Genomic DNA, 25,115 nt, shown 5'->3' with positions numbered 1-25,115 from the left:
GTTGATCATAGGCTCTAAAACAGAAAAGGCCGAGGAGAGGTGTAGTGAGGATCTGCTGACATACTGTATTTAGGCCATTCAATGTCCATGCTGAAAAAAAAAATGTGTTTGCTCTTTTTATTGTTGTTTCTTTTGATTATGAGCATTGTCCCTTCATAGCGAGTGCCTTTGTAATCTAAAACACATGTATAGCGTCCCCTGATTAAATGTTTTGGGTTTTTTTTTCCGTTTACGTTATTTAGAAGGCCAAAATGCAAACGCTCCACTATGTAAAAGCGGAATATAACAAGCAACACTGGAACGCCTCATGGCCCACTCGGTGTGACGTAAGACGTACGGCGCAGAAACGTCGATGACGCGAGAACACGGGGCGCCTGTTGCTGGCGGCGGTGAGTTTAAAGAGTCTCGGTTGGTGGGCAGCAGTGAAAGCGGCTCTCTAACTCAACGAACACGTTACCGTCTAGGTTCGAACCGGAGGAATCCAGAACACAGGTACGGTTACGCTGGTTCTAAACTTTGTTCATGTTAAACATTTGCACAATACGTTACGATCTCGGATCTTCCCTCTTTAACGTGCCGTCCCTATGAACATACCAAACACTACTAACTATTAACATTGAGCTCCAATTCAGGAAATACCAGTTATGTCTCGGAAAAAAAATGGCACGTCTGTAATGTTGGTCGTTGTCTCAATAGTGTTTGTGAGTCGCCATTGTGGGCAGCTTTAGTTTAAAACTGAATCTAATAATAAGTGTTAGTCAATGCCGCGCTTTCACGTCAGCCAGGCCTCCGTTCGGGTCCACACGAGCTCTCTCCTGGTTCAATCGAGTTTAACGGAATATGCGAATTAAAAAAAGCCAATGTTCCTCTGAATGCATCGCTTGACATAGAAGTGATAACGTGTCTGCGTTTTCGTTTGCATTTTAGAATTTGCGCGGTCACACCGCTGGCAGCAGCATCAATATGGCGGGCAGAGAGAGAGTTTGTTTTCTGGAGGGAAGCTACCGTGAGATCGAGAACGAATTTCTAAGCTGTCGCAGTAAAATGGCAGTATATAATTGTTTATATATATCCTCGTTTTGGTGTCACATTTTGAATAAGTGTTAGTGTCTCCTTCCATCCAGCATGCCACTGCAGGATCTGCCCTGCCTGAGCCTCCAGGGCTCCATGTTGTCTCAGGCCAGGAAGATCAACAAACGCAAGCCTCGAGGCTGCCTCAGTGAGGGCCTGGACATGGAATGCACCCCGACAGAGCTCATCCAGCAGTGGTCACCACTCCACAAGCATCAACGGCTCACCAGCAAGGGCAAAGAGAACACGGGCAACCAGTTCGTTCTTGCCAGGAGGTCGAGGAGGAAGAGAGAATCCACTTCATGTAGGAGAGCTCTTCTCTGACCCCTTTGAGCAGCTCTGCAGTGTTTTTAGTTTGTAGCTATGATCATTTCATACTTTGCTCTTCTTCTTTATGTCCCCCACCAGCCATTTCTTGGGACCACCTACCTGACGAGCTGCTCCTCAGGATCCTCTTTTACATCCCTCTGCAGGACCTCCTCAGGATGTCGACAGTTTGCATGCGCTGGCATCGCTTAGCGTGAGTCTCTAATCAACAGATCCAAGTCAACTGCTTCCATTCTTGTTTAATGTGTACACAATTTCACCCTACCACTTTCATTCTTGATGTTGATGCAGTCCACCAAATTATCGACTAAGTCAGAGCTCAAATCCATAATTAAATGTTTTTGTTTTTTTTGCTTTTGTAGTTGGCTAGTTAAGGAACCCAGTCACTATCAGGTTATGTTAGGTCATTTGGGTCCTAAGAACCTCAAAAAATTATTCCTGATCAAGAGTATATAATCTTACATCATGGCCCCACACATAAATGACTGACATGTAAAACCACGGTGACATGACAACGTGTAGTATTTAATGGGCCAATGATTCTGACAACAGTGTATACTTCTCCATCCCATTAGAAAACTGTGAAACCCACCAGGCACACAAGATTTCTGATCTCAGGTCAGCCTCTAGTGAATTAAATTTGCCTCGCTGTTCTCTTGTTAATCCATAAAAAGCCCCCATTCTCATTTTGACATACCCTCTCCATGGGGGGGACACACACACACAGACACATTCTGGGAAAACAGACACATTCTGGGAAAACATCCAATTGAGTGCTTTCACATGGGCCTAGTAAGGTCTGGCTCTCTGTGGTCATCTGGTAAACATGTTTCCACTTTTTTGACTATATATTTTCCTGACGTCCATGAACGACACATTGGTGTTTGACAATAAGCTATTAACTGTCTGTTCCAGGTTTGATGAGTCTCTGTGGCACAGCGTGGATCTGGAGGGGTTGACCCACGTTGGTCCAGCTCTGCAGCAGGTGCTGAAGACTGGAGTCCGCATGCTGCGCTGCCCTCGCTCCTTTGTGGAAGAGCTGCTCTTCACAGGCACAGGGTGAGTCCAGCTGCAGGTGATGCTAGGCTGCTGAAGGGTTCATTGTTCATGTCCCTTCTTCCTCTGTCCATAGAGCTCCTTTAAATCACATCAATGAGCCTCACTGTTGTCATGGTGACATGTTTCCTCATCAGCACTGTAGTTTCTTCAGACTCAATCCAATATACACTGACCTGCTGCAACAAATACTCACTAGAGCAACACATGTGGATCACATTGCCAGTATTTCTCCAATAAAAATGTCACATGTCAACAATGTGAACTACTTGAGGCTGCTGTTACATGGGTTGCTTTCTGTCTTTTGCTGAAACATGACGCAGACCTTTTCTGAAAGAGAAAATGGCACTTCTTTGGTGAAAAAAAATAAAATAATCAAAACTTGACGGTCTTGTCTTTCCGTTGTGCAGCCCTCTGCAGATAGTTGTTATGGATCTGTCCAGCTCCATCATCCCCACCTCATCTCTGGAGAGCATCATCTGTCAGTGCAGGCAGCTGGAGTATCTGAGCCTGGAGGGTCTGCAGCTCTCAGACAACGTCATCAGGTAAGTTTTCACCTCTCCAGCTCCCCACCACCACCAAACGTGCGAACCTCTGTTTCATCAGAGGTTGACAAGTGCTGCTGATTCTATCACTTCAAAACACTTGCTGATCATTCAACAAGCATAAATAAGGTTTCTAATTTACTGTGACAAAAATGATTAATCTTCTCTAAATGTAGTACCATATTTCTAGAGCTTGTTGCAGGTGGAAAATACGACTCGCTGTACTGCCTGATCAGTTTGCTATGTCTTATTTTTTTTAGCTAGGCAACCACTGAATGATTGCTAACGATTACACTAACTTTAAAGTGTACACTACCTAATAGTACAGTTTAAAGAAATGAAAACAACTTGGTGCTGCACTATTTGGCTCCCTGCTTTTTTCAGATCAGATCATGGTTACTGTGGTTTGTAAAGTCGTAAAGCTCCTTTCCATCCACAAAAGGTAAATGGACTGTACTTGTGTAGCGCTTTTCTAGTCTTGCGGCCACTCAAAGTGCTTTTATACTACATATCATCATTCACCCATTCAAACACTGACGAGGGCTACCAAGGTGCCGACTGCCGATTAGCACTCTAACATTCATACACCACAGGAACAGCCTGCAGGAGCAATTTGGGGTAAGTGTCTTGACCAAGGACACATCGACATGGACTGTCGGAGCTGGGGATCAAACTGCTAATCCTCTGATCGGAGGATGACCCTGCTCTCCACTGAGCGTCAGTACCAAAGGTCCCCACAATGAGAAAATATGCTAACCAAGTCTGGCACTTTTCCGACCTGAATTATTATTTTTTTGGTTCAACTCAAGGCTTTTAGGCCGCTCCTGCAAAAAGGCAAGGCAAGGCGCATAGAGCAGACAAACACGGTGCGATCAGCAACACAAAAAGAGCGCTCTAAAGACTTCACTCTCATTTGAGCTCGCGTGTGCAGCAACATTGACCTCACTGCTTTTCCCAGGTGTAGAAGTGACCGCGTAAATAGCAATTACATGTAAATGTCGTCATTATTTTAGGTTACTCTTGTTTTTAGGGTGTCTTCTCTTATAATTTTGTCCTATCTCTACTTCAGCTCTCTGTCTAAGAACCCAAACCTGCTGCAGCTCAACCTGAGCGGCTGCTCTGGCCTCTCTGCTCCCGCTCTGGCTGACATGCTCCAGTCCTGCACCAGGTCAGCTTCTCACTCTGTCATGTGTCAAACTCCTGTTCTCCAAAATGTCAGCAGCCAGTTTCCATTCATCCTCCATCTCTGCAATTTACTAATGCCGTGTGCTTTTTGTTTTTTCCTCTGCAGTATAGAGCAGTTGAACATCGCATGGTGTGACTTTAGCAATGATCACGTGAAGAGTGTTGTTGCTAACGTGAGCGCTAGTGTTACTCACCTCAACATCAGCGGATACAGAGAGAACCTCACGCTAGACGGTAAGTTGGCGCTAAATTGGGTCATTACATGCCAGTATTGAGACCATGAGTGTGTCCATGATTCTCATGTTCATGTGTCTCACATCGTCTGTATGCCTCTGTATCACTACAGCACTGTCTGCATCTTTATCGAGCAAGTTTGTCTCATATAATCTTGTGTGTTGCTTTAGAAGTTCCTACTGTTATAGCACAGAAGTGACAGAATGAGGAATCAATGCGGCTGCAACTCCAGACAGGAGCTCTGGAGAGGCAGGATTTGAGGTGTTTACAATAAGGGATGCACAATATATTTGTGGCTGATATCTTTGACCAATAAGCAAAGAATTAAAATGATAATCGGTTGAATAATGTGGAACATGACTGGGGACACATTTCAAAACCCAGCAGTGTGGGTGTTTCTTCCTCTCTGGTCTTGTACCAGCATGCTACGTTGTCTGATGACACACCTGTTAAAGGTGTATGTGTGTTCTCATCTGCTGCTGTTGTATTATTTTAGCCTGGCTGTCTTACCCACTGCCAAATCTTCAAACTGAGCTAATATTGAGGACTTTTTTTTACCCCGTCTAAACTTCCAGTGTTCACTTTGTCTTCTTACAGATGTGAAGGTGCTGGTGACGAGATGCCCAAATATTCAGACACTAGATTTAAGGTGAGTGTCATGTTTACAATAATTTACATTATGTCTGTAATTACTGATCATCATCCTTCTGAAGGAGAGGGTTTCTGGTGGTCTGGGGTTGCTGCCCTAGAAAAATCTGTTTGAGACTTTATTCCATGACTTCTGAAAACGATATGTACAGTACAACAGAATATTTATGTTAAACTTTCACTTTTGATGATTATTGTTGGTCTATGCCAGGAGAATCATCACCTCTGTGTCTGTCACATGGGAAATGATTTCAACGTTATCCTAATATTCTTTTAGCTATTTATCGGAGTTCCTCAGAAGCGCTAACATGGCAATCTGAAAGGGCTAAGTTATATTCACATCCTATTTTTGGTTATGTGGTGGAAACACTGTAAACACACCTCCATGTCACGTCACATGGGTGACATGCGTAACGATGGGTGACTGCTCTCATCGCTACTGGTTTAAACAGCTGAAATACGTTACAGTGGTTAGCATGTTGTGTTCAGTTGCTAAAGTTGACGTGCTTGCTAGCTTGTTTTGACTGCAAAGGTTTGTGATTGAGCTCTGGCTCGGAGCAATGGTTTCCAGTGTGTTGGAGATGGTTCAGAGAGTTTGATGAGTGACTTGAAGTCTTAAGCACCGGCTAAATACTGGCTACGGTACTTTATTTTTTTATTTTTTTTTTTTTTTCTGCTAGCATTGTCTCTTGAAATGCAATGCTGCAGTGTTTAGGTGAAATGGACCATGATATGTTAAACTACTGTAGCAGGAGCTCACAGTGGGTGTGTTGGCCTCCTTAAAGACTCTAATACTGGTGAAGGGGCTAAAGTATGGTGTGATGAGCTGCAGTGAGTGCACCTGTCTAGTTCTACTCTTTAAAGTATTATATTAGTCGTAAGAAAATGTACAACTTCAAATAGAAAGAGATTAAATGTATTCTTGGTGTATGTAAACAATATCTGCATAGACTACCTGTCACAAATACTTTATCTTTGTGTGGAGGACTCCAATACAAATAGGCATGGACAATGAGAAACTCCATTAACAACAATAACCTGAGTACAATCATGAACCTGAGTTACTACATACTGGCACATTGCCACAGGATGTGACCTCAACAAATAAAATAAATGCCTCTAGTTTAGCATTTTGTGAGTTAATTGGATTAACATAGTTAATCCAATTACCTATGTTGATCATTCTGAACGGTATTCTGTGCATACTTCATGTGATACAGTTGCAAAAGTTATTGACCCACTTGCTCTGAAAATAAAATTCCAAAGTCTTTTTCCAAAATTTTCAATGGATTGATGGAGCTGCAGTACACAGCTGTTAAAGGCCTTGTTGCAGACAAGAGGACAGGATGTGTGTGACTGTCGGTGCATTGATTGGCCACTGAAGATGAAGTCGTTGTTTTTAGCTGGCTGCGACATAAATATCTTCAGAGGCACAACAAGGTTTGACATCTCATGAGCCTGGTTCCCAGCAGCAGCTCTGCTAAACTCACTGTACACTTCACAGACTCCTCCAAATAAAGCTCCATGTCTCTGTTACAGCGACAGCAGCCTGCTGATGGCCGACAGCTTCCCTGTCCTCAAACAGCTGAAGGCTCTGCTGCATCTCTCCCTGAGTCGCTGCTATCACATCCACCTCGCTGCTCTCACGTGAGTCTCCCCACCCACCCCACTGCTGTCTTCGCTTCTGTTTCCGTTGTGTGACCTAAACCTGACCAGACTCGTCTCTCCAGAGGTTTGGATAAGACCTTCCCCACGCTGAGCCTGCTGGACGTGTTCGGCATCGTAACCGGCAGCCACCTGTCGTCTCTGAAGAAGGAGATGCCTCGCGTCAGCATCAACTCCAGGCCCTTCTCCAGCGTCGCCCGGCCCACGCCTGCCTCCAGGCCTATCGGCTGCTTCATGTGGAACAGGAAGTGTCGACTGAGGTTCAAACTGTAACCACCACACCCCCGTCATGTTTAAGCCGAGTTAGTTCCTGCTGCAGAGTGTTCGATCCTGCAGTAATCCAACGCACGTACAGGGAGTCCGGCCCACCGTGCGGTAATGGAGCCATGTTTTAGTATTTGTTGCTGCTATGGGAGATGTTTTTAGTGTTGGCTGGCCTTCAGGGTACTGAAGGTCACGTACTGGTCCGAGCCTTTCAGTATTGACCATGCATGCTTGTAGAGAAATGGAATACTTTGTTTAGTGAGGTCAGACGTGGATGTTGAGTCCAGTTCTTGTTGAAATGTGTTAACAAACATTTTAATGATTTTATGAATCTGTTTTAGGTTCTAATAATGTGTTAACTTAAAAATATTTTGTAAGGGAAACATGGTATAAAAGACTCAATTAGCAGATGTCTATACATATTCAGCACTGTTGATTACTCAAACATTTGAATAATACTCATGCTAGAAATGTCTTATTGTCAGCTGTAATAATGAGGTGAACAGATGATTTTAACGAGTATAGAATGATGTATCTGCATCCATATTCCTGTTGGACAAGACCGTACATTTGTTATGTATGCAGGCTTTTATGATGAGCTAATTGTTACCGTACGTGTTCTGTATGTGCAGCGCTCTATATCACCATATTTATGCTGTATAAATATCATTCAAATGAAAGATGATATTTAACTTGTCAACTGAGTCTTAACAAGTAAACCACTGAATACACGAGCAGGACTCTGTCCTCTGCACTCTGTGCCACCACTGTACACACAGTAACAAATGTTACTATATTTAGGTAACCCTATCATACAGCAATTCTTTATAAGGTGTTTTTGTAATTTACAAAAATGTTGCTCAAATAGCGACCTTTTCCTAAACTAGTGCTGGTTCTGTGTTTGTGCATTTCAAATGTGATGCCAGCAGTGCGCCATAGGAGCATCAGTTGATGTGTATCAAATGAGGAGTGTCATTTATGGCTTTCAGTGCGTTTGGGCCGGTCAGTACCATGGCTGAATAAAGATGATTATTGATGTTCTGCACATGGCTTGCTTGACCCGGGTAAACTTCCTCAGGACTACAGGAACAAAAACGTGAGTTGATGTGGTCTTCCCGGACCTGTGTAGTTTAAAGCGCAGGTTAGCTTCATAGTTAGGCTAATCACCTTTAAAAGTTAGTTTTGAGTCTGCTTGAAGTGCATACACACAAAACTGATAAGAATAGATTCACTTCTAAAGCCTGAACTCCTGTGATTAATTACACAAATTTGGCAATGTATACAGGAAGTAAGAGCGTTGCGCTGTTAGAACCGTTAGCTGCTAGTCGCCCGACTCAGCCATTGACATGTTGAGAGCCATTAAGAGGCAATCAAAATGCTCCTGAGCTCGTATTTAGAACCTTTAAAAGTAGTGGATCTGCAGTAACATGTCTCCTGTAACTGATAGATTATTATATGACACTATGTGATAGTTAATACTGAATATTGGGTAATTGAAGCTTAAAATATTTGTATTGTCAAGACAAACTCACATACACAGAATTAGAACAGGCCTTTTCACAGCAGCCATTCTGACTTGTCAGAATAGGAAAAGCAAAGTGTTACTAATAACATGGCTATAAATAAATATAGCATGAATACCAGGAGCTAAATTAAATTCAACCATCATTGAATTATTTACACTTGTGCTTCTCAGTCAAAATGTCTTCTGTGGAAACATTTATTCAGTCACTGTTGTGATATATAGCAGTAGATCAACTGTAGCAGTAACGGACAGATGTGGACAGTAGAAAAACTAACAACTGTGTAGATCCTTTGTTGTGTTAAGTTAGATAACTTACTGGAATGTATCCCAACACTACATACAATACATACCTCGTTTCAGAAAGTATTTAGTTATTGAAATTGAATAGGTGCTTATTGAAAAGGTTAACAGGAAGGGTCTCAACATATGCTGTTCATTTGTGGCAGACTTCTTATTTCTTAACTATCCTCTAGACAATGAATTGTAAAAAAAAAAAAAAAAAAATGATATCAAACTACATGTTCAACCTCCACACCATCCTGTCTCTTAAAAACATTTCTCATTTTTCTTAATAAATTGAGAATGCTTTGGCATGTTCATGAAAATGATTGTGTACCATTTGTCCTAGGTTATCGAATGCTTATATCGTGTTGAGTGGTCTTATCCCCTAATACAGTGGTTCTCAAATGGGGGTACGTGAAGGCACTCCAGGGGGTACGTGAGATTTTAAAAAATATATATTTAAAATTAGCATCCATTCAAAAATCCTTTAAAAATAGTTATTTAATAAATATTCAATAAAATATAATTGTAAGTTCATGAACTGAATTCAATGCAACAATGCAATCTTCAGTGTTGACAGTTTAATAAATCAGACACTGATGGCAGAGCGCTGTGTTTTACATCTTTTTTTCAACCAAAAATTATTTGCGCTGGTTAGGGGGTACATGGCTGAAAACATATTTCACACGGGGTACATCACTGAAAAAAGGTTGAGAACCACTGACCTAATACATCCAGGTATTAGTTAATTGCTATATGTCATTACATACAAAATGATTAAATCCGTTGTTAAAATCTGTCAAGCATATTTCATATACATTTCTAATAGACCTTTTTTTTTTTTTTTTTAATAAATAAAAGTGTCCTGAATTGATGAAGGGATCAGGAAATGAACAGGGTCAACAGCCAAGAAGAGCAGTGAGGCTGCATGTAAGGGCAGATGAGAAAAATAGATCTGCCAAAGGGGGGTTTCCTATTTACATTTTGTTCCTTTAGGATAAAGAAAAGAAAAAGACTGTTTCACAGCACTGCATAGCACCATGACATGTACCAGTAAAATGTCACTATTGTTGAAAGTGATATTCCACTCAGAGATGGTGCAACCTTTTACCCAGTCATCAGAACAGCAATATCTAGATATATAGATATATATCTATCTATATTTATAGATAGATATATAGATCTATCTATATATATATACACATTGATATATATATATAAAGACAAAATGGTGAAGCATTTAGACCATTTGGGTTGTAAACTATGACACTTCTGATGCCACAGACATTCTCATTGACAATTGTAAGACAAAGAAAGTGTTTTAAACAAGTAACAGTCGTTTGTACAAACTGTTTCGAGATGTTTAGGATGATTTGAGAAATGCACCAAACTGAGAAACACTGTCAGAGATCCTTCTGTCTCCTCTACCACACAGTGGAGGTGACTGGAATTTTATTTAAATCAATAGTAGCATCTGTTTCCAGAGTCGGTGTGTCCTTCAGTACTCTGGATACTTTACACAGCTCAGTGTCAACGTCAGAACTATTTCCAACTAAAGACGAGGAGATTTTCTGTTGTAATTTCGAGTCTGAGTCGACCCACTCGCACACAGTTAACGAGGCTACAGTAATACATCTACTGTAGATGAAAAAGAGGCAGTAATGAGTTGAAATAAACACACACACACACAAGCATTTCTTTTTCATATGCCTTTATTTGATTTAAAAAACAAAATGCATCCTAACAGACTGACACATTATTTTGATGAGGAACCCTGCCTTTGGCACGCTGTATATAACAATTACCTGATGGTTTTGTAAACTAGTCCTCCAAGAGAACACACATCCTGGTTCAGAGGGAGGTGTTAGAAGGTGCACCAACAATGTTGACTGATCAAGTGGAATAACAAGCATATACAAGAGACCTGCTAGATTCATGATCAATATGTGAAATCATTACAACTACACCACAATGTTGGGCTAACTGTGTCTTTATAATTCCATCATGTACCATAGAGCATTGTTCCAGGATTTAGTCCCCATGGGATAAACAGCATTTCACTTCATATGAGATCATGTTGAAACCTTGATGTTTGTGTTAGGTAGGTTAAAACTACAGGACTCACCTTTGACCTAAACACAGAGCAAGATGCCCTCTTTAAGCATGGAGGGGCTTTTTATTCCACTTCAGCCCAAATGGTTCAACCAGCAAGAAAAAAATATAGGCTATGTTACAAAAATATCTTTAGTCAACAAACAGGCACTGATCCTTCAGTTCACTGTAGAAACCTTTAAACAAGCACCAATTAGACTTTGGGAAATCTGGTGCTAATCTATATTTTCCTTATTGACAATAACTCTAATGAGCAGAGCCAAACCAACAGCATCTACTAACAAGTAGAGTGTGTGGATGTCTCTTCTTCCTCTGTCCATAGAGCTCCATTAAAACACATCAATGAGCCTCACTGTTGTCATGGTGACATGTTCCTTCTTCACCATCAACACAGAAACACACACACTGTAGTTTATTAAGACCCACATACACCATCCTGCTGCTACAGATACTCACTAGAGCAACACCTGGATTCATCCGCTGCTGAAAATAGTCCCCAACAAACGCTCTACTTCCTCCTGTCTGAGTAGCGTTTGATAAAAAAGTTTTAGGAAACTACTGGGATTTTAAAAAAGATGAGTATTTTTTCATTTAACTAAGGGCAAAATAGTCAGATGTTCTGAGACACACAAGTTAGTGTGTGCTTGTTATCAATTTAGATGATATAATCCTGTGAAAGTCAATAAATCATCATATAGAATTATCACGCAGCTCTAACTGTGCTAACAGCTAACGGTGCTAATAGAGGTAACAGTGCAAATAACAGCAACAGTGCTGAAATAGCTGAACCAAAAGGTTGGTGGGTGCTACACTTCTGTGACGACACTGTTGGTCAGGACAGTGTTATCAGCTGGAACCGCTGTATGCGAGCAGTGCAGAGCAGCCATGAGCTGACCAGTGGGGCACGCTCACATGCACTAACATGCACGCTGCTGGACGGCTATGTGAACAAAGAGTAGAAGCTGTGATATCAACACACACGAGGGAGAGAGACTTCAGTCTCTGTTTAGGTAGACATTACTACACTGGATCTTTACAGATATGATAGCTATTGATGAGATATTAATGTTTTGAACGTTGGCTAGAGAACCTTTATATTACATTTTATATTTGTGAGCCATTTTCAAAGACCGACAGATAGTGAGAGTCTGACTCATTAGGATATGTTGACAATAAAAATAATATAGAATAATTCCTACTTATCCTTTGAAAATCATTAACAGATTGTTACACAGGTGTGAAAGCACATCACAAAATGCAATCTGAAATAGACACAACTTGAAAACATGTTTTCTATTAACAGAATGATTTTATACCTAATAATCATACCTGATATGTTATCTTATGACTTGATGCAGAAGAAGACAGTCAATAGTAACATACTTTACATTTTGCTTAACACAGTATCTGCAAAATGTATTATTATAACCTATTGTAACCCAGGGATAGAAGGATGAAGAATAAAAAGCTTAGTTTGTAAAAATGCACATATTTAATAAATCAAATGTAACAATGAGACCTTTCTCTTAGGTCTAGCAATATTCAACACTTATAGCTAAAAGCTATAAAGAGTACTTCCCTTTGAACAGTGGGCTTACAGAAACCAGTCGAGTGTCGTGTGCTCTGGACTCGTTTCAGTGTTCAAGAACAACAGTCCGTAGCTGATCCTCCTCACTCATGCTGATTGTAGCGATGGCTCCGTCGTTGAACTCAAATGAAGTCCCACCGTCAACCACCATGCAGGCGTCCCAGCACCGAGAGCGGACGGACACCCTGAAGCAGTGGACGCATCGTAACATTCAAGCGGTACACCTCGACAGCTTTTTATTTGGCTATTGTTGTGAGACGGAGGAACATCCACTGACCTGCTGGCGAAGCCTCTCTGCTGACTGCTGGAGAACACTCTGTTGACGATGGGCTCCCTGATGCTGTAGAACAAACGTCTGTCGTCCGGACTGAACACCAGAGACTCGTTGTATTCATCAGTTACTGGACAAACACACAGACAGCATCATCACATTAAACCAAGTGCCAAAGTATGTACAAGTCAAAAATAAATAAAAAGGAGGATCGCAATTCACCCTTTTCAATGATGTCACTGTTAAGTGGGATGTCAAGACCCGTTTGAGACTTTCCTGAAAAAAGACACAGCGGTCAGATGTCCGATATTTGAAGACAAACCTGGATTGATATCGATTTTAACATCACAACCTGCACACGTACGTACCAATCTTAAGAACCTCCTCCACCGCTTGTTCAGCAAGTTTGTTGATGTTATATGACCTGACCAAGAGAGAAAAGATATTCAACACAGGATGAACTGTGGTGAGTCAGCACTGATGCATATTGGGAGACACTTTGATTTCATGAATTCGGGAATTCAGGCAATGACAATGCCTCCGTTAAAAGGAGTTACCCTCCCCCTCAGAATCACTGCTCCTGAGCTGCCTGAAACGGCTCCATTCAATTATCTCCTTCACTTCCGTAACTTTATGACCTAAAACTCCTTCCGGCTAGTTTGGCCCTCAAACAACAAAAGAGAGAGACGTAGCTGAAGCTCCGTAGGAAAAGTTTTTTGAAATGTGAAACATTGACCAATCACAACAGAAACATAGAATTTAATTGTCTAGATCGGCCCCATTGTGACCAGAACACAATCCAGCTATTTGAATCAGTATCTGCTCGATATCCGTTCCGGTATCAGTGAATCGTTTTGTTTTTGTTTTTTTTAAATGTAAAGTTCCAAATGCTGTCACAATATCTGTGTGTCTCTCTTATATCAACCATGAGTCATGTCCCAACTTTAAATAGACAGTGGATGAGGATTAAGCACCAGTGAAACATGTCACGTTGAAATTTGAGTATTTACCAGGCTTTGGATCCAGTTCCTGTACAAATGCTTAGTCCTGAGCTCTTCTGCTTTTCCCACGGACCGTCATCCACAGATATCTCATAGTAGGAAGCCCTATGGAGCAAGATGTTAACATGGGGTTTGAAGGAGTTTAACTTCACCCTGTGGTAAACAGAGATTTCCCCGGTGAAAGGGAAGGGGGTTTTACGAGGGTTACAACAGGCACACAGACACAAGTACACCATGATTAGATACAGTTACTAGCATCATTGAGGATGAAAGAGGTACCTGGAGGACAGAGACTCTCCGATGAAGATTTCATTCAGGCTTCTGATGGGAAGGAGACTAGTCTTAGAGAAACTGTCATGTAGTGTTCCTGTCCCTGAGAAATGTCACTGAATTAGTAGAACAACAGCAAGAGAATACAAACATCAACATTACCATTGAAAAGTTCAGAACCTGCTGCCACAGCTAGACTGTGTCCAGTCAGAGGTGTGAGAGGACAACTCTGTCTGAATGTAGAAAGTCGCTTTACTAACAGATATTATTTAGTTTAGTAGATGAAGAACAAAACGCTGTTCATTGGTTTAACTGTAAGAGACAGAGATCCTCTGAGCAACAGTAGCTACTCTGCTGTGGAACCAGCTTCCAGTTTCAGTCCGGGGAGCAGACACACTCACCACTTTTAAGAGTAGGCTTAAGACCTTCCTTTTTGATAGCACTTATAGTTAGGGCTGGCTCAGGTCTATAGTTGGGGCTGGCTCAGGTTTGCCTTTGTTCAGCCCCTAGAAATGTTGCTATAGGCCTAGACTGCCAGGTGACTACCTAGGATACACTGAGCTCCTCTTCTCTTCCTCCATCTTTATGTATCCATATCCTATTAATGCACATTACTGACTTTTCTTCTTCCTCAGAGTCGTTGTGCTTTCTCTCCTCTCAGGTTACCATGAATCGTGGTATTTATCTGGACCGTGGCCCTGCTGACACCCACTGCTACTATCATTATTATTATTAATCACATTACTATTACTATTCCCTGTACCATGACTGCTCTTATCATTATACTACAGTCATTGCTGCTGTTATTATTTGTAGTCTTCATTTCTTCCATTTACTCTGCTTACTACTCTTATTTATATATATACACATATATATGCACACCTGTCATCAGTGTATGAATGGGTGTGAATGGGTGAATGATTAGTAATGTAAAAGCGCTTTGAGTGGTCCATTTAAGACTAGAAAAGCGCTATACAAGTACATATCCATATATACCATATATATATATATATATATATATATTATATATATATATATAATTTATGCCATATTCATTGAATGTTTTGTAACTCTGTTCATTCTGTACACATGACATCTATTGCATTCTGTCCATCCTGGGAGAAGGTTCCCTCCTCTGTCGCTCTCCCATAGGTTTCTTCCTTTTTTCTCCCTGTTAAAGTTTTTCCTGTGCCGATGTGAGGGTTCCGGGATAGAGGATCTCGTATGTGTACAGACTGTAAAGCCCTCTGAGGCAAATTTATAATTTGTGATTTTGTGATATCCAAAATAAACTTAATTGAAGTAAACTGAATTGAGTAAGAAGAGAAGAAATGAACGGGCATTGGACAAAGAAATTGGAAGCTTAGATTTAAACAGCTTCCTGTTTCAGTGTCATGACTTTCACAATAAAAGCAGCCTATAACAAGCTGGAATTAGCTTTAGTAAAGCTCTTCTTCAGACTTCATTATAGAATTAGAAGGTTAGTCTAGGGTTAGCACCGTGGGAACAGCAGCTGGACCAATCCCAGTTTAAACCTCTTCATTCAATATTTACAGTTCAATCATCTAACTAATTCAACATCAAGTTGAAGAGGATTCTCCTGCCATGTGACACTGAGGACATCCACTAAATGTGTGCTTGAGTTGTTTCATTCTTCTTCAAGAACATTAATATATCAGCTGATTATAAACTTCTTAATGATAGTGTACATCAGCCCATTAATGACAATCTCCAAGTCAATTCATCTTGTGCAGAATGAGGGGGTCACACAGAGGAGCAGACATGAGGACACGGACAGAGAGGGACCGTGGTGCTGGAATCCTACTCTGCTGGCTGTCCATGGTGGTGTTGCGATGAGCTTGGCTGTGCTGCTGCAGGCTCAGCTGCTGTTCGTGCAGGTCAACGGATGTGGGATTGATTCCTGTGCCCTCTAAGTGCACACGGATCCTCTGACGCCACAGCCACCTGAACACAGCACAGAGGAGGTGAGGGGACAGCGTCTGATGGACAGAGCACCACTAGGCTCCAACTAAACCAGTGGGTCATCTTTAAAACATTGAACAGTTATATTAGGAAGACTAAAGTGAACGCAGTGAGAAGAGCCCAACACATTTGAATGGAATCTTATGCATTTCTTTCAATGGAACTATAAATGTTAAAACATACTTATACACACCGGAAAGCATTTTTATTGCACCACAGATGCTGTCCACATTTACCACAAACCTACGGCTTATTGAAGGGCTTCTTCAGTGATTTAGTATTGCATTCCAGAAAGTTGGCATTAAAAGATAGGTGGATTCTAAATGACCTGGCATCACTGTCATATCATAGATGATCCTTTTAATTTTCTCACAAGTTTGAGGTAGACACAAACTTAATGTATTAAGGCCACAATCTCATGTTTGTCCCAACACTGTCCCATTAAGTATGTGTTAAGAGTATACCTGACTTTGACATCACAAATGAATCCAGGAACTAATCTCAATGGATATCTTTGATCACAAAATCAACTCTTACAGGAGAGTTTTACTCAAAGCTGTAACAAGACCAGCTTCAAATGAAAAACCCTGAGCAGCCGGTTTAGAGTAGATCTCTGAGTCAGTGACCTCAGGTAGCAGTTAGGTTTCTTCTTCAGACACAGTAACTTGATGTAAGCTATCCTACAGAGTCTGAAGACACAGCAGTGGGGTTTAAGAAACCATGTGACTTTTTCCAGACAATACACGATTAAACTTCTCTTGAACTCCAAGTTAACGACAGAGCAGTGGGCACAAGTTGTTGAGATGTTCTGCATGACCCGTGACATTACTTTGAAATATATATATTTTAGGAAGTAAAGTAGTACAAAGTAACTCACTTGTAAGTTGTCTAATGAGCTGGGAAAAGCTGGTTGAAGTTACAGTGGGGCAAAAAAGTATTTAGTCAGCCACCAATTGTGCAAGTTCTCCCACTTAAAAAGATGAGACACGTCTGTAATTTTCATCATAGGTACACTTCAACTATGAGAGACAGAATGGGGGGAAAGAATCCAGGAAATCACATTGTAGGATTTTTAATGAATTAATTGGTAAATTCCCCGGTAAAATAAGTATTTGGTCACCTACAAACATTATTATACAAGATTTCTGGCTCTCACAGACCTGTAACTTCTTCTTTAAGAGGCTCCTCTGTCCTCCACTCGTTACCTGTATTAATGGCACCTGTTTGAACTTGTTATCAGTATAAAAGACACCTGTCCACAACCTCAAACAGTCACACTCCAAACTCCACTATGGCCAAGACCAAAGAGCTGTCAAAGGACACCAGAAACAAAATTGTAGACCTGCACCAGGCTGGGAAGACTGAATCTGCAATAGGTAAGCAGCTTGGTGTGAAGAAATCAACTGTGGGAGCAATTATTAGAAAATGGAAGACATACAAGACCACTGATAATCTCCCTCGATCTGGGGCTCCACGCAAGATCTCACCCCGTGGGGCCAAAATGATCACAAGAACGGTGAACAAAAATCCCAGAACCACACGGGGGGACCTAGTGAATGACCTGCAGAGAGCTGGGACCAAAGTAACAAAGGCTACCATCAGTAACACACTACGCCGCCAGGGACTCAAATCCTGCAGTGCCAGACGTGTCCCCCTGCTTAAGCCAGTACATGTCCAGGCCCGTCTGAAGTTTGCTAGAGAGCATTTGGATGATCCAGAAGAGGATTGGGAGAATGTCATATGGTCAGATGAAACCAAAATAGAACTTTTTGGTAAAAACTCAACTCGTCGTGTTTGGAGGAGAAAGAATGCTGAGTTGCATCCAAAGAACACCATACCTACTGTGAAGCATGGGGGTGGAAACATCATGCTTTGGGGCTGTTTTTCTGCAAGGGGACCAGGACGACTGATCCGTGTAAAGGAAAGAATGAATGGGGCCATGTATCGTGAGATTTTGAGTGAAAACCTCCTTCCATCAGCAAGGGCATTGAAGATGAAACGTGGCTGGGTCTTTCAGCATGACAATGATCCCAAACACACCGCCCGGGCAACGAAGGAGTGGCTTCTTAAGAAGCATTTCAAGGTCCTGGAGTGGCCTAGCCAGTCTCCAGATCTCAACCCCATAGAAAATCTGTGGAGGGAGTTGAAAGTCTGTGTTGCCCAGCGACAGCCCCAAAACATCACTGCTCTAGAGGAGATCTGCATGGAGGAATGGGCCAAAATACCAGCAACAGTGTGTGAAAAGCTTGTGAAGACTTACAGAAAACGTTTGACCTCTGTCATTGCCAACAAAGGGTATATAACAAAGTATTGAGATTAACTTTTGTTATTGACCAAATACTTATTTTCCACCATAATTTGCAAATATATTCTTTAAAAATCAGACAATGTGATTTTCAGGAATTTTTTTTCTCATTTTGTCTCTCATAGTTTAGGTATACCTATGATGAAAAGTACAGGCCTCTCTCATCTTTTTAAGTGGGAGAACTTGCACAATTGGTGGCTGACTAAATACTTTTTTGCCCCACTGTATATGACCGAGCACACGCAGGAGGACAGGGCAGCATGCTCACTTGAAGAAAGTCACAGTACAACAGCGCTACGATTGTTTGTGGGTAAATACGCACCTGAACTCACCACGACAGAGTTTCTCCAGTGCCTCTGGGAAGGCATGAGTGTAGCGCACAGGCAGGCACAAGTGACCTTCTGACCTACAGTTGAAAGAGAGAAATGTAATGAACTCAGGTGAATATAAGGGGAGGGTTAAAAAAGGAACAAAGTTGAGTGACATCATATGTTAGACTCTTGAGCACTTGTAGACAAAAGTCCACTACTTTTCAAAGAGCCACAGTATATAGGGTCTGACTGTTCTTTACACATTTAACAATCCAAGCCCATCTCAACAAGTTCTGTTCAGTGTGTTACCTCTCAGGGTCTGTGTTAACGCCAACAACTGGTTTGTCCTTGCTTAAAACCTTACTGGCAACAAGTAGCATTGTCCCATCACCTAACAAAACAAACTGCAGTTAGAGAACTTGTATTGTGTATTTGCATGTGTTGTCTGAAGCCTATGTCCGTGTGACTTTTTGCCCCCTGGGTTGAACAAGTTAAAGTCCTGCCCATTCTATACGTTAAAGATTCTTTTGTTCGGTGTTCATTTATTAAAAATAATGGTAACGATATTAACTATAACAGCCAACATTAACACATTTTTACTTCCCTGGAATGAATGTGATGTATTCCTACAAACTGTATTTGTAATGAATCAACGTCACAGTCTGAGGAGGCTGAAGTACAAGGAACCCAAATAATCTAAAATTCCTACCTCCAGCAGAGAGAATAGCATCTGCCCATCGAACTACTTCTTCATCATATTCTCCTCTCTTCACAACTCGTACCTCGATGCCTTCCCTCCTGCAATCGCATAATTATGAGACAACATTTTAAGAGCAGTGTCCCTGGTGCATAAAAACAGTAACGCTTTGCTGTCCTCTACTTGTGTGTCTGTGATGATCTGTAATAATTGCTGCTGTTATTATAAGTAGTCTTATTATATGAATCATTTATGTCATATACATTGAATGTGTTGTATCTCTGTTATGCTGCTCATTCTGTACACATGACATCTATTGCATTCTGTCCATCCTGGGAGAAGGATCCCTCCTCTGTCGTTCTCCCATAGGTTTCTTCCTTTTTTCTCCCTGTTAAAGGGGTTTTTTAGGGGAGTTTTTCCTGTGCCGATGTGAGGGAAGGACAGAGGATGTCGCATGTGCACAGATTGTAAAGCCCTCTGAGGCTAATTTGTGATTCTGGGCTATACAAAATAAACTGAATTGAAAATTGAATTGAATCTCCCTGTGACAGACCACATCTTACCTCAGGCTCTTCACGATGTGTTCCACATTGTTAGTGTGGATGTTGTGTCTCTCCAGCAGGCCACTGTAGCTGGAGCCCTTCATAGCGAGCTGCAACACACAGACAGAAGTGAAGGGGGGGGGGAACAGTTGGTGTCGCGTGGGAGGTCACGAGCACGCCTAAAGTGAAAGCCAGTCTTACCAATTGTTTTAAGTCCTCCTCGGAGAGCCCTGCATAGAGATACCGCTGCTGCTCGAACTCATACCGCGTCGTCTTTGTAACAACTGCTACTTTCCCCGGTTTGAATCCGGTTTTGGGCTGCGACGAGGCGTTGCATACTGGAGTGTGGAAGGGGCGAAGCGAGTTTCCATACAGAAGGCTGACAGCTCGAGTCCCAAGACGGACAAAGTTCACCACTGAGCGACGGCTCATTCTTAGAAATGAACACACCATAAACTCAAGAACATGTCCCAATTACACGCGCTGAATGAGGACTTTATGGTTCCGTGCCGGACATAATGTGTCATATGTCAGTCCAGATTAAGTTATGGTCCATTCACACAAGTCGGACTCACGTCCAGCTCTCGCGGAAGGTCAGCGTGTCTATTAAGTTAGGTTAGGGGACCAGTTTGAAACGTATGTCACTATCCAAGTCGAGTGTTTCTTCGGGCAAGTAACTACACAGTTAGTTCGGTATTCAACTAAGATTAGTTACCCTACCAATCGTATTTGGGGAGGGGTAAAAGACAGCGTTACGCTACCAGCTGAGCATACAAAGCTAAACGTAGTTAGCATTTCTCTCTCAGGACGTAAAGCTAGTGGTCCTCCATATCAGAGTTCCGACTGGCTTTACTCTTACCACAACCCACACCGAGGCTGTGCCGCGCTCCTCGGGTCCAAACTACTGTCATACACGGGGTAAAGCCCACGGGCAGGTGAAGAGCAAACGACAACAGCGTGCAGTAGCCAAACCGTACGTAACTCCCAATGCAACCATGGCACGTAGCCCTGTTTTACGTGCGCTACGTAGGAGCAACGTGAAGAGACGGAGCAGTGACGTCTTGGTGTAACCACAGCTTGTAGCTCGTGTTCCCTGAGGCGTCCTCAGCCCAAAAAAAGCCGGAGAGGTCACACAAAGTTACCAGGAAATACGGTTCATTCCAGTTTGTGGTGGTGAATAAGTCCAAACGTGGCCGTGACCAGGATTTCAGAAGGACTGAGGTCACGAGTCCCCCAGACAGCTATTTAAAGTCTTTGTCATTGTTTTCAAGTATTTTATTTATTCAGTTAACTATTTTCTGTACGTTTTATTTCCAAACTTGGAGGCCAGGAGGTTCGTTTAACAAACCCTCTACACTCTGCTGGGAATACTTTTTTTTTCTCCAAATAATCCTTATTTTAAATTGTCAGAATGGTATATACATTATCAAAAGACAACATAATTACTCACATACAGATGAAGCATTGCGAAAATATCCACGAAAAACAGTGGAAATGCATGGATGCATGTGTCATTGTAATCATAGCAACCAACTATAATATTTCGATAGTAAAATGCAATATCTGAGAAGCAGAATGTTATCAACTTTACAATTATTAACATCCTTCCACAGATCATATGTAAAGTACAAGACTGAAATAGGGAGAGCAAGTTACTTTTTTATTAGAACAAAGTTACCCCAATAAAATGTTGCTGCTGGATTAGAAACCATGTTGTCCTGAAAAAGGACCTTATTTTAGAGTTCAACTCCACTGAAAGAAATAACAAATTTACCTTTTGGCTACCGAGCTCAGCGGTAGAGGAGGGTCGTCAGTTCGATCCCCGGCTCCGCTAGCCCATGAAGATGTGTGCTTGAGCATGAAACCTTACACCCTGCACCCACAGTTGAATGGCTGATGAATGGTTATGAATGTCAATCAGAGTCCTGATGGGCTGGTGACACCTTGCATGGTAGCCCCTCCCATCAGTGTATGAATGGGAGAATGAATGATGACTTGTAGTGTGAAAGTGCTTTGAGTGGTCTGGAGATTAGAAAAGGAGTTACAAAAGTACAGTCCATTTACCATTTAACAATCCTAAATAACATGTATATACCGGATGGTATAGCATAAAAATATAACATTCTTTTGGGGTTATCGGTAAATTCAGAGTAATTGTATAATAATTTATATCTTCATAAATAACTGACTCACTAGTATAATACCATTGTTGAACCATATAAAATAAGAACATGTTCTTCTAATCACCCAGGACTTGTAAATCAGCGCCCAAGCCCAAGAACCTTGGGAAACGGTTTACCTTTATGTATTTATTTGCTTACTGGCTAAACTAACATTTAAATATCTTAGTATCTAAAATAATTATTATACGACCCCCCCAGGTATTAATGTAAACTGATATTTTTTATAAGAAAATCACCAAATCAACTCTTACAGAACAGTTTTATTCAAAGCTGTAACAAGACCAGCTTCAAATGAAAAACCCTGAGCAGCCGGTTTAGAGTAGATCTCTGAGTCAGTGACCTCAGGTAGCAGTTAGGTGCCTTCTTCAGACACAGTAACTGGATTTAAGCTATCCCACAGAGTCTGAAGACACAGCAGTGGGGTTAAAGAAACCATGTGACTTTTTCCAGACAACACACGATTAAAGTTCTCTTGAACTCTAAGTTAAGGACAGAGCAGTGGGCACAAGTTGTTTACCAATATACCGATAGCAGTTTTTTTGGTGAGCGAGGACTTCTTGGGGATTTGAGTTTCCAGCCAGGGATGAAACTGGACCACTGCTGCACCACATTAAAGGACGCCTATCACTCTGTTCCCCGGACAGTTTTGGGACTCTCTGATCACCGTCTGGTTCATCTTCTCCTGACCTCCAGGCAGAAACTGAAATGTGCTAAGCCCATGGTTGAGATTGTAAGCAGATAAGGTAACAACAAGGTAAAACTTCAGCGACAGGCTTTGACTGCACTGATTGGAGTGTTGTTTAGAACGCAGCTGCAGACCTGGACGGACTCTCTGATACTGGGACACCTCACAGCAGCTCCTGTGAGGACGTGTGTTGCTGACTAAAACCTTTTGCAACAACAACAATGAATCCTGATTTATTGCAAAACTCCAGCCAGCTTTGTCAGGCAAGGAGGAGGTCTACAGTAGTGGAAACAGAATCTCTTACAACCAGGAAAAACAAGTTTTCAGCCAACCAGCCTTCGTCAGTGAGGAGAGGCCTGCAGGAAATAACCTGCTACTGGAAACCAGTCCCTCAAACTGTGGTGACCCATCAACCAGGCGACAGGTGTGTCCACATGCACTCCTCTAACCGACTCCCACTTAACACAGCCAATGACTCTTGAAACCTTTAGGCTTTGAGATCCACAATCTCCCAGGACCTAAAGCACGCGTCAAACACCGATGCCAGCTCCGAAAGTTCAACATCCCTCAGGAGCTTCTGATCTAGTTTTACTCTACAAACCTCCAGTCTGCTCTCTGCACATCCATCATTGTCTGGTTTGGATCAGCCACCAAACAGGACAGGAACGGACTACAACGAACAACTATTAAGGTGAACTCAGTGCCGATCTCTGGCAGCTGTGTCTGCAACAACCACTGCTGTATTATATGATGAAATGAATACAACCAACAACTGGCTAGCCCCCATCTAGACACCAGTATGAACATACAGACACACTTCAGCGATCACATGATCCTCCTGGCAGAGTTAATGAGGACTGTCGATCAAACACCGGTGCCAGTCTGCCCTCCATCCAGGGCTTAAACTCCTCCAGAGTCAGGAATCATCACTGCAGACCCTTCACACCCTGAACATAACCTGATTCAGCTTCTCCCCTCTGGGAGGCTAAAGAAAACTGAGCGCTGGAACAACCAGACACAAAAAGAGTTTCTTCCTGCAGGCCATCACTCTGATGAACTCTAACATCAGACATTCACTGTCAGTAACCCTCAAACACCTAAATACTTACTGTACCTCGGGGCGATTGGTTGCCCCGTCGCTCAGAGGTCCCTGCGGCCGATCCACCCGGTCACAGCTTTTTTCTGTCCTGGCCCCTCAGTGGTGGAATGAACTCACCTCTTCAAGAAGTACTACCCTGAGCCTTCCTCGTAGCACTTATTGCACTCGTATTAGTTGTTGCACTTACTGTATTCGTATCAGTTCGCTGCACTTATTGAATTTGTATTTGTTTACTGCACTTATCCTATTCGTAGTAGTTTGTAGCACTTACTATATTCGGATTAGTCTGTTGCAATTATTGTTTTCGTAGTAATTTGCCTCTGCACTATACTTTTGCTCTGGCTTATGCTTTGAGATGCTTGTTTAAGAAAGGAGATGCACTTATGACTTCTGGTGACTAGTAGTTCTCTTGAATACCTATGTTGAATACACTTCCTGTAAGTCGCTTTGGATAAAAGCGTCTGCTAAATGACTGTAATGTAATGTAATGTAATGTAATGTACCTACAGATTATAAATGATATCCTTTTAAACATGTAATTACCATCACCATCAAAAATAAGCAGCAAGCTGTACTTTATATTCATGTCTATATACCTGTACATAAAGCAACCTGTTCAACCATTATTCAGTGCACATATATTCCAGCACCCTTTGAACTCTGCACTATTTCACTAATGTCTTGCTTTCTCTTTTAATATAAATATACACTTTTTAATACAAGTTCTATTTGTACATATGGGTTCATATTTTGTAACCTTGTTTAGTTTTGTCCTTGTACTAGCTTTATATTTATTTGTGTGTTGAACATTGAGAACAACAGAAAACCGGAGTCAAATGTGCACATACTTGGCCAATATAGCTGATTCGGATTCTGTATTATTGATTTCTTAACTTTCAATTAAACATGTTTCTGTCCTCAATATGTGGTCATGAGATATAAAAACAAATTCAAGTTTTGATCATAAACTCTTCGAATCAACATGCAGCTCATCTTCAGTCAATCTTTAAGTACAAGTTTGGACTAAAAGCTAAAGTGAAGCGTCTAAAAGCTGAATTTTGAAGCACATACACAAGTACATTTCTGAGATTTTTTGTATTAACAATCAGAAATGTTTCATTCATAAGTGTGACAGTGAGTAGTGTTTGTAAAAGGCTGTCTGACCTGATTTGAGGGATATTCTTCACTAATTATATTCAACTGCACCAGGGAATATGTTTCCATACAGTGAGGTCACTTATTACTGCATGAGCTCTACTTATACAG

At 41.6% G+C, this 25,115-nt stretch overlaps 2 protein-coding genes across 4 annotated transcripts; one reads left to right on the top strand and one right to left on the bottom strand.

Annotated features, from left to right (window-relative positions):
• The first annotated feature begins 339 nt into the window (after positions 1 to 339).
• Positions 340 to 8,040, top strand: skp2 (S-phase kinase-associated protein 2, E3 ubiquitin protein ligase). 2 transcript variants are annotated; one of them, XM_054612614.1, is made up of 10 exons: positions 340 to 492; positions 1,125 to 1,375; positions 1,480 to 1,591; positions 2,314 to 2,457; positions 2,865 to 2,999; positions 4,069 to 4,167; positions 4,291 to 4,418; positions 5,016 to 5,067; positions 6,606 to 6,713; positions 6,797 to 8,040. In XM_054612614.1, the coding sequence occupies exons 1-10, from the start codon at positions 353 to 355 to the stop codon at positions 7,002 to 7,004; spliced, it is 1,377 nt and encodes a 458-aa protein (XP_054468589.1). In that variant the 5' UTR covers positions 340 to 352; the 3' UTR covers positions 7,005 to 8,040. The 2 variants fall into 2 exon arrangements, with proteins under 2 accessions (XP_054468589.1, XP_054468590.1); XM_054612615.1 differs by having other exon boundaries at positions 415 to 492; positions 1,108 to 1,375.
• Positions 8,041 to 10,505: 2,465 nt separating this feature from the next.
• Positions 10,506 to 20,876, bottom strand: nadk2 (NAD kinase 2, mitochondrial). Of its 2 annotated transcripts, none has more exons than XM_054612708.1 (12): positions 20,084 to 20,876; positions 19,904 to 19,992; positions 19,353 to 19,441; positions 18,953 to 19,034; positions 18,655 to 18,738; positions 15,870 to 16,009; positions 14,054 to 14,147; positions 13,784 to 13,927; positions 13,142 to 13,197; positions 12,996 to 13,049; positions 12,780 to 12,903; positions 10,506 to 12,687 (listed from the first exon to the last, which is right to left on the bottom strand). In XM_054612708.1, the coding sequence occupies exons 1-12, from the start codon at positions 20,333 to 20,335 to the stop codon at positions 12,549 to 12,551; spliced, it is 1,347 nt and encodes a 448-aa protein (XP_054468683.1). In that variant the 5' UTR covers positions 20,336 to 20,876; the 3' UTR covers positions 10,506 to 12,548. The 2 variants fall into 2 exon arrangements, with proteins under 2 accessions (XP_054468683.1, XP_054468684.1); XM_054612709.1 differs by having other exon boundaries at positions 13,784 to 13,879.
• Between the last annotated feature and the right edge of the window lie 4,239 nt (positions 20,877 to 25,115).

The sequence above is a fragment of the Anoplopoma fimbria genome, chromosome 14 (genome assembly GCF_027596085.1).
Source record: "Anoplopoma fimbria isolate UVic2021 breed Golden Eagle Sablefish chromosome 14, Afim_UVic_2022, whole genome shotgun sequence".
NCBI lineage: Eukaryota > Metazoa > Chordata > Actinopteri > Perciformes > Anoplopomatidae > Anoplopoma > Anoplopoma fimbria.
This window is presented reverse-complemented; position numbering and strand designations above follow the sequence as displayed.